General features: G+C 39.5%; 1 protein-coding gene across 2 annotated transcripts; it reads left to right on the forward strand.

The window, feature by feature from the left end:
* Positions 1-1,076: 1,076 nt before the first annotated feature.
* kdm8 (lysine (K)-specific demethylase 8) lies at positions 1,077-6,596 on the forward strand. 2 transcript variants are annotated; one of them, XM_035179686.2, is made up of 8 exons: positions 1,077-1,291; positions 2,672-3,138; positions 4,092-4,264; positions 4,814-4,946; positions 5,068-5,118; positions 5,951-6,100; positions 6,206-6,298; positions 6,384-6,596. In XM_035179686.2, the coding sequence occupies exons 2-8, from the start codon at positions 2,677-2,679 to the stop codon at positions 6,546-6,548; spliced, it is 1,227 nt and encodes a 408-aa protein (XP_035035577.2). In that variant the 5' UTR covers positions 1,077-1,291; positions 2,672-2,676; the 3' UTR covers positions 6,549-6,596. The 2 variants fall into 2 exon arrangements, with proteins under 2 accessions (XP_035035577.2, XP_035035576.2); XM_035179685.2 differs by having other exon boundaries at positions 1,078-1,291; positions 2,672-3,144.
* Positions 6,597-9,397: the final 2,801 nt, after the last annotated feature.

Genomic DNA, 9,397 nt, shown 5'->3' on the forward strand with positions numbered 1-9,397 from the left:
AAAGCAATTGAATACGAAAAACTCAAATATCTCCGTGTGACATCAAAAAGACAAACCCAATTATTGTTTCAGCCTCGCGTGAGCAGATACATATCAATCAGTCCTCCAGGAATATCTGTATTTACATAAAAGACAAATCCGGGCTGCACGAGCGATGGGAAGACGACGGGGAAGCAAATGTTTGTGTAACACATGTGCCATCATTTATTATGGAGGAAGGTGCCACATAATGACTGTGCTCACCTGTGTCCACACAGATTTATATAATTAATATAACACGTTCTCCCGTGTACGTAAATCAGGCCGTGCAGTCACATGAGCTGTGTTTCATTTCTTACTGGCTGAGCTTTACAACAGTTGGTCGATAACATGATATAAAAGAGGAGAAGTCATGAGATGGAGAGAGAAACTGGGGCTGGAGAGGTTGGGACAGATGTGACTGTGTAGGAGCAGAGCGTGGGAGGGTGTACGCACGGTGGGGAAACTGGCAACACTTGACTAACAGGTGTTTGTACAGTGTGTGTGTGTGTGTGTGTGTGTGTGTGTGTGTGTGTGTGTGTGTGTGTGTCTTATGTTCCTCTGGAATCGTCTTCCCTCAGTTATAAAAAATGCAGAGTCCCTGAACAGTTTTAAGAGGATGTTCAAACTCACCTATTTCGTAAATATTTTAACTTGGTCTAGTCCTGATGGTTCCATTGTTTTTGCTTGGAATCTGTGAAGTTTGTATTCTTCTATTGTTTGTGTTATTATCTTAATGTTTGCTTTGTACAGTACCTTGTCACTTTGGTTTTGAAAGGTGCTTTATAAATAAACATTGTACTTACTTACTATTCAATGCCAATATGCCTATTTCACAGGTTAGGACACGAGCAGATTACTGCCCTCTGCTGGACCAGAGAGTGACTACAAATGAAAGATACAAATCAACACAGACAAGCTGACAGCCTCGACATTTCTTAGACTATAAAACCTATGAGTTAATGTATTTTAAAACCCTTTTTTTTGTATGTAAAGATTTGTCCTGGAGTCCCTGAACGCTAACAGGGAACTAGAGTGTCCCGACGTCCTCGTTTCCTCTCGGTGTGTTTTTGCTGTGGCACCGGCGGCAGCGTTGTAGTTGGAGCAGCAGCAGCTTTGTCGCTGGTCTCAGTCTCTGATTGTTTCTCAGATCATGTTTTAATTAAACTGTGAGAACGTCACGATAACAGATGAATGAATCATAGATAATATTTTAATTTATCTTTAGCTCTCTGGGTTTTAAAAGCCTCGGTGTCCTGGACTTCCTGTAAGTGTAAGTATTAGTACACTTGCTGCTCTTGTTATTTGTTTACTAGTTTGTTGAACATCTTCACACGTGTATTTTGGTTTGTTCCACATTAAGATCGTTGCTGATATTATCAGGTAGATTCGAGCTGAACTCGTGTTTTAAAGAGAAGATAAAGTTTGTGTTTTGCTTGAATATAAAGTAAACAGCGTTTCTATATTAAGACAAATTTGACGCCCGATTATCTCATTTCCATACGTGCATATAACATATTTGGATTTTATAATGTATTTATTATTTGTTATATTTAAATGTTTGTACATTTATTCATTATATATGGATTTCTTTTTTTCACATTTAGCCATTATATCTTTATTTGGAATATTTTCATTTTTATATTTTCCTTTCATAACTAATCTATTGTGCACAATTGTCAAGTTACAGATTAATGTGTTGTATTTGAATCAGAAATGAATAAAAATGTAACCTTCGTTTTGATAAAAAAAATAAATAAATATTAATTATAATATGAGCCTACTATTTTGTGAGATTGCGTAATAAACACGATCATAGAGTGGATTACATGTTTATAGTTCATGTTTGTCCTTAGTGGAAAATGTATTTTACACGAAAAGACTCTTTGCTAAATAGTTTCAAACGTTGTCGACATGTTTCAGCTGCTGTGGCTGCAATGACAACACTTCAGGGTCGTAGCTACACACACACACACACACACACTCGAGATTTTCTCAGGCGTGTGTAAATGCAGCCATTCAGTTTGACTCTGTTCAGTTCACACCAGGCTGTGTTTATGTACTCAAATCAATCAGGTTCTCACGCTTGGCCGCCTCATATTTTGGCAACATGCAGCGACACAGACGCACCCAAACACGGAGGGAGAGTTGGGAGTTAACAGCCACCGTGTGACCGAGCGTCGTCATTGTGCACGTGTCACACTCGCAGCTCTGGCTCAGGATGCTCTCACCTGCGTTTTCCGTAGATGCCAATTTGGAAATGAGGTGTATTCACAGCAGGGACGAGGCTGTCAGAGTGTGTGCGTGTTACTCCATCATATGTCACTGTAGATAGAGTCAGACAGCCACGCAAACGTTAAATCATTGAGTGAAACTCCAAGTAATTTGAGATGGAGAGTTCCAGGCAGGGGTGGCTGGATGTTCCTGGTCTGCATCTGTTTTATTCGAATTTTAAGAAAGAAAATGCAGCTGTCCTGTTTGTGGGTATAGAAATTGTGAGAAGTTATTGCCACAATGTGAGATTGGTGCAACCATTAACAGCTGAGCACAGAACAAGTTATCAAATTACAGCCTTTGCCTTTAAAACATAGAATTTTAAAAGTCAGTGCACGTTGAAATGATCTTAATTTGTCCATCACTCTCTGTCCCACAGCTTCAATGAAGACCTTCTCATCAATGGCTACACTCTGGTCTAAAATCTCTGCTGCTCTGCCTCCTAATGAGGAACAGTTCCCTCTGCAGTTCAGTGACACGGTGGAGTCGAGCGTGGTGGACGTGTTGAAACGCTCCAGGCAGCAGCTGTACGGCGACGCCACGAGCGCCAGCCGCTCGCTCGGGGCTCAGATCATTTTGGATTTCTCATGGGAGAAGCTCAACACGGGAACGTGGCGCCACGTGGACAAAGAGTGGAGGCGTGTTTATTCGTACGGCTGCCTGTTCAAAGTGGCCGCTCAGTGCCGTGATGGTCCGTCGGAGAACGAGGTCCTGCAGGCCGTCAGGACTTGTGATATGGGTTTGCTCATGGGTGCAGCCGTCATGGATAATATACTTCAGGTTATAGTTGGGATTCTGCAGGACGAGGTCAGGAAATCGTCTAAAGAAGAAGATGAACCAGTTGAGGTGAAGGTCAGTGGTCTTTTTATTTAAAATACACATTATTCCATGAGGGAGTTTGTCACTTGAGTTGATTAGCTGTCAAGTATTGTGATGTTTTAACAGTATCGTTTTCCTTCAGGTCCTTTTGGCTCAACATAAAATACCAATGCACATTTTCAGGAAACTAAAGTTAGAAAAATAAATGGAAGGAAAAATCTTTATCTTTTTGTCGACCTCCACTGATCCATGTTAAACTAGTTTGCGAGAATATTTTCATTTCAATGTTTTAATAGAGCCGTTTTTAAAGCTGTGCAACCACACATGTATTTTTTTTCTCTCAGTGATTCAAAGTTTGAGCAAACAATGACCCGTGAGGACATTTCAAAATAAGCCTTTCAGAAGTTGTGTAATTGTATTTCCCCTGTTGCTCTTCATCTTGTCGCTCTCCCTCATGTGTCACTGAAGATAAAGTGCGACAAACCCTCAGACGTCAGATCACTTCGTTCAGGTGCAATCGGAACTGAGAAGGAGACTTTCGAGCACTGCTGGCAGAATTGTCGGTTAAAAAAAAAAACAAGTATCAACGTCCAATTGCTCGTGACAATAATTAACTAGCGACTATTTTCATTATCTTCAGATTTGCCAATTTTCTGGCTTAATCACTTTAATTGCTCGTTCAGTTAGTGAAAAGTAAATATCAGAAAGAAATATATTGAGTTGATTATCACAACAAAATAAGCATATCCTTGGATTTGAGAACCAGCAACTTGGAAATTGTTGGCATTGTTGCTCGCAAATGACTGAAACCATTCGATTATCAAACCGATCAACCAGTTAGTCCAATAGACACATCATTTCATCCTCCTTTTACAGAAAAATGAACAGTCATTTGTTTATCCTGTTATTTTCCTCTAAAAACGGCTTCATTTTGAATTGAAGAACTGACAAACCCCTGTTGTTTTGACATCATTAAACAGAGACTGAAGCTCGAGCAGCCACATGTTCCTGTGATCAGACAAGAGTTTGCGATTCCCAGGGTTAAGTGTCCGTCACTGGAGAGCTTCAACACAAACCAGCTGCTGCCCCTCAAACCAGTGATTCTAGAAGGGATCATTGACCACTGGCCTGCACTTAATGGACACCGCTGGAGGTTTGATCTCCTAATTTCACTTTCAGATTATTTGCATGGTTTGAATTTCTATCCAAAAAATATGGGCTTGTATATTTTTGTCTGTTGTTGCGTCACATGATTTTAAGATAAATGTGCGATTTATAAAGCCACTTTACAGAAATGATAGATTCTGGCTATAACCTTGTGTTTCGCACTATTAGCATTAGCATACACATCAGTAGTCCTCCGCTCTCTGCTTGTGTTCAGTGCTGCCGTGTAATCAGACTGATTCTCACTCGTGAGGCCAGACGAGTGCACTAATCCAGCTGAGAGGAGAAATCTGATTGAGTCTCGTACTCTGCGACATGTAACATACAATCAGTTTGATATGAAGCACTGAGACAAATAGTGTAAGTTTCAGTTTTATATCTTGAGATGCAGAACAACATACACTGAGTTCAGGGTTGTTGTTTTTTTTCACTACATCTCTTATTCCTGACTCTTGCGATGTGACCGCCTCTCCTTCACTGTCCTCCCTCTCTCTATGACACGTCACGTACACTCATTCATTTCCTTCCTCCTTCAAAGCATAGAATACCTGAGGTCTGTGGCCGGGTGTCGGACTGTTCCCGTCGAGGTGGGATCCAGGTACACGGACGAGGAATGGTCCCAAACTCTGATTACGGTCAATGAATTCATCGATCGATATATTATGAATAAAGTAAGTGCATCCTCATCATCAGAGTCTTGCAGTTGCATTAATGAAGCACGAAGGTAAAACGCTGCATTGTGTGTAACTGGGTATTTTCATTTATTTTTCTCTGTGGATCGAACCCACCCAGGATGGAGTGACGGGTTTGGGTTATCTGGCTCAGCACCAGCTTTTTGATCAGGTACACTTTCATATTTAACTTTTAAATGAAACAAAATGACAAACTATTAATTATGTCAGTTTACTAATTGATTATTCTGCTCATATTTTTCACTATAACAACTAGAATAGAATTTGTCTCCAGCTCTTATCGTCCCACCATATTGCTTTGAACAGTATTGACTATTTAGTGCTAATTCTACCATAGAAGTCAATACATTGTCTGGGTTGAACTTTACCAAAAGGGCAACTTGTCAAGATAAAAGCTGTTTTTAGGCTGTTTGATAGTTTAGAATGAGGCTAAATGAGGAGGAGTCACACTTTGTCCTCTGCTGTCAGAAATCAGCTCTTTACTTTAGACTATTTTATTTTAAGTTACTTAGAGTTTTAGTAATAAGTATGTCTTTATTTAACAGTTAATTTTGGTATTATGTGAATAGTTTGGCCTTTTTTAAATTACATAGCTCATGGCTCTACACTATGAAGTAAAATATTTGACATATTGAAATTCTGGCCCGATGAAGGTACAATAATCATGATAATAATATGAAATGTATTTATTAAATGCCTTTGCAAACTGGAGCTACAAGGTACTTCACAAAATGAAATATAAGTGCAATAATCACCAAAGTTATTCCAATTCACTCGTGTTTTTAAATTGATCCTGTTGGACATATTAAACTGGCATTCTTCACAATACCAGTCAGGGGGGATTGAGCAGAGTATTGAGGGAAAGAAAAGAACATCATTTAATATCAATTTCTGGGAAATGTCTGCATGTTCAGAACCAACAAGATAATATGAAGTCAGAGCCCCTGATGTAATTGAACTATGTTTGGGTAATGTTTCCTTAGATACCAGAGCTGAAGGAAGACATCCGTCTCCCTGATTATTGCTGTCTTGGTGAGGAAGATGAAGACAACATTACAGTAAACGCATGGTTTGGGCCTGGAGGCACAGTGTCTCCTCTCCACCAAGACCCGCAACAGAACTTCTTGGCTCAGGTGACGACGACGACGCAATGCGTAATGAATCCAGTCAATGTCAAAGATCAGTTACGTGATGTGCTGTCTCTTTACCACTCGAGATTCCCTCTGTATATACATTAGGTTGTGGGGAGCAAATACATTCGCCTGTATTCCCCAGAGGACACGGACAAGCTGTACCCTCATCAATCACAGCTGCTTCACAATACCAGTCAGGTGGGATTGACAGTCCATAGAGAAAGAACACGTCGAGCTTGCAAATATATGCAGCACTTCCAATTTCTGACTCCTCTCGGTGCAGGTGGAGGTGGAGAATCCAGACATGGAGCGGTTCCCGGAATTTGCCAAAGCTCCATATCTGGAATGTGTGCTGCAGCCCGGAGACGTGCTGTTCATCCCTGTCCGACACTGGCATTACGTCCGATCCTTGGAGCTCAGCTTCTCCGTCAGCTTCTGGTGGTCGTGAATTCCGATTCCATAATAATAATAATAAATTATATATTGTTTATTCATAGTATTCTGCCGTTTCCTGCTGCAGTGGATGGAAATCAGTGTGGAGTTCTCAACTAAAGCTAATTCTCATAAATGTGAGGACAACCGCTGATCACACGAACCTTTGATCCATGAACAATGAACACACTCTGCACAATGATTAGTTTAATTGTGCCGCTGATGACTGCAACAACATCTATTGTGTGGAAAGCCAACAGCGGAGATAAAAAACAACAAATGAGCGGTTAAAACTGTTTGTGCTCATTTCATCTCGCATATAATTTACAGAAGGCTGTCGTCTAATTTGATAGGATATGTTTCTCTTTTCAAATTGGCTTATTTAATTGTGCTCTCAACCTTATTCCTACAAATATCCTCAGTTGTATGATTTCCATAATTCATGGAAATGAGGCGAGTCCTCAGATTTAATAACCGAGTGAGCTACAGGTACAAAGAAATGTGGTAATAAACACGGATCTCTGGTTAAACTGACAGTGTGGCAATCAAGCAGGTCACAAATGAGACTTAATAAATTAAATGTATTAATCCCCACGGGCGCAGAGAGACTTCAATTAAAATGGTCTCATTGGTTAAGTACCCTGACACTACGACTGTTGTCGAGCAGCAAAAACACAACACCTGACTACCAAGACTTTTTTTCATTTCTGATTTCAGCCCAAGTCTTTACTCCTGTCGGTTCATTTCAATTAAACATGCTCATCACATCCATGAGGTTTGAGGAGATGTGAGATGAAGAACCATTCAGGGAAATCAAGGAGCTGAAGAGCTTAAAAATTATAAAACAACATCACATGAAAAAATGTGTTGTTTTTCCTGATTTCCGCATGAGTGAAAATTTGTGCTTAATAACTTGAAATCAACAGTTTAAAACCCCAAAACGTGGTTGAAAGAAACTCCAGCTATTTTCTGCAAATGTAAGAAATATAATGCAGCCCTGCAAGACCAGAATCTGAATCTCAGGTTGCCAGTTTATCGCATTCTTCTGAATATCTCAAGAACACCTTGAGGGAATTTTGAATTGGTACAAACGTTCACATTGAGTTAAAGATGACCCGATTCCAATTTGGTGGTTGAAGGTCAAAGGTCATGGCGACCTCATATGATCTGGAAAAACGATGTATGTTGACTGAAACCGCACCAGTTGGTGGAGGAATACATTTTACTGCAGGGCAGCAATTCTAGTTTTTATCAAAGAAAGAAAATGTTAAGCATTATTCAAATTATACAAAACGTGTTTGTCAGCTATCAAGTGTCTGCAATCAATTTACCCACTTTTTCCAGTTTCCCATGTTTGAAAAATCTATTTTAATCTTGGTAATAGAATTTGTTGTACCACATTAGTCAAACGAATTATAAATGAAGAGTTAAGTAACATCAGATAAACCAGTCAGCTAATGAACCTCTCTTTGTCTCCTCTGAATGGAATGGAAATCACATGATCTCATGTTTAAAGGTTAACTTACTAAAGAGAGAACTGAATAAGAAACAAACACAATGCAGCATTGAAGTTGTTCGGTTTTATTGAGACAATTATTAGTAACAACTTTAAAATATCCGAAACAATTTCAAACTTTCATAAGGCAGAATGATTTTATTTATTCTTATCTTCAAGCAGAATCACTGTTTCCTCTTAGTTGTTGATTATTCTGATTATTCGCTCATAAGAAAATACTAAATAATGAATTATTGATTCAGTTTAATAATTAATCCTGTTTACACTATAAAGTCAATTCCATTTATATTTTATTTATATATTTCTTAGTAGTATTGTTTGTTTACTGATTATTATTTTACCGATGTTACTGTTACTGTTTTTAAATGTTCCTCTTTGCTGCTGTAACACAGCTAATGTCCCCGTGGTGGGACTAATAAAGGATCATCTGATCTTGTCGATAGATTAAACTTGACAGATTCAAGTGAAGCGCTGCTGCTGCTGAGTCACACTAATGAACGATGCTCAACTGAGAAACTACATGGATTCACCAACAGCCGATTTATTATACATGCCAGTGTGCAGGTAATAGACTTCTCCAGACCCTAGTTACTTCCCTTACAAGGTTATCGCTCAACCATTATGAACCCCATCAGACTTTAATTCTGAGTAAATGCTGTGCACCTCACTTGGCCTATCAGTGCACTGTTGTTGTCAAGTAGGTGGCACAATTGACTTAAGATCACACAAAACTGCTTACTCTCATTATAATGTAATCAATAGTTAATTACCAGTGAAGTGATGTGGGACGTCTGGGCCTGTAACCCTTTCCCTTCCACCTGGAACCTCGCCTCCTGCTCCTCTTTTGATTAATGGCCCCTGACTTTTAAATCAGGATTTAATCCAGTAGATTTATTATACGTTGTCTTGTTATACAATGAAGCGACTGCTGGAAAGACGCTGGGCGAGTTAATGGTGAGTTAAACGGAGAATCCTCCTCAAATCTGAAATACAAACTGATGTGAGAACACAATGGGCCTTTTCAGAGTAATTTGGATGAATGTGTTCTGGAGCTGCAGGCTGAACTGAATGTGAGCTGTAAATATATTCCCCTGTTATGTCAGATTTCAGTGGCCTTGTTTTACATGAATTTTACCTAAACCTGAACCCTTAATAATGCAGTGAATAGGTTCGTCCACTAACCAGACGGTCAGTGGTTTGATCCCCAGCTCCTCCAGTACACACGCCTTGGGCAAGATACTAAACCCCAAATTGCCCCTGATATAATAAAGTAGTGCTGTATGACTGTCTGTGGCTTGTGGCATAAAGCGCTTTCAGTGGTTGCTAGGTTAAAAAAATAAATAAGAAAA

This window comes from Hippoglossus stenolepis, chromosome 16 (assembly GCF_022539355.2).
Source record: "Hippoglossus stenolepis isolate QCI-W04-F060 chromosome 16, HSTE1.2, whole genome shotgun sequence".
Taxonomy (NCBI): Eukaryota; Metazoa; Chordata; class Actinopteri; order Pleuronectiformes; family Pleuronectidae; genus Hippoglossus; species Hippoglossus stenolepis.